Source organism: Etheostoma spectabile, chromosome 18, assembly GCF_008692095.1.
Source record: "Etheostoma spectabile isolate EspeVRDwgs_2016 chromosome 18, UIUC_Espe_1.0, whole genome shotgun sequence".
NCBI classification, from domain to species: Eukaryota; Metazoa; Chordata; class Actinopteri; order Perciformes; family Percidae; genus Etheostoma; species Etheostoma spectabile.
In genome coordinates this window covers 23,265,199-23,265,470 of record NC_045750.1, presented here as the reverse complement: position 1 = coordinate 23,265,470, position 272 = coordinate 23,265,199, and the positions used below count along the sequence as shown (strand labels likewise).

The following is a 272-nucleotide window of genomic DNA, read 5'->3' as shown; positions in this document are numbered from 1 at the left end:
TGAAACATAATTGTGCTTACCATTCCAGAAACGTGTCGTGAATGTTGTCGCCTTTACTCATTATCCTTAAAAAGGTTGGTGAATGTCCGAAGAGAAAACTGTGGACGAAAAAAGAAAAATTTGCCAGGTAATGTGAAAAACTCAATAATTTTAGCTAATAGCTCGCTAGGTGACAAGAAAACAAATAAAGTTAGCGCTAGAACAAACTTAACGACAAACCATGAATTTGACGTTGACTTACTTGTCTCTCGGTGGCCCAGGTATGTGGTCAT

At 37.9% G+C, this 272-nt stretch overlaps 1 protein-coding gene across 1 annotated transcript in view; it reads right to left on the bottom strand.

The window, feature by feature from the left end:
• The window catches only part of LOC116706702 (cholesterol 24-hydroxylase), a 136,259-nt gene extending 136,198 nt beyond the window's left edge, over positions 1 to 61 (bottom strand). The window contains exon 1 of the mRNA XM_032543643.1: positions 21 to 61. Coding sequence (XP_032399534.1) covers positions 21 to 61 — 41 coding nt within the window. The remainder of the gene's footprint in view (positions 1 to 20) is intronic.
• Between the last annotated feature and the right edge of the window lie 211 nt (positions 62 to 272).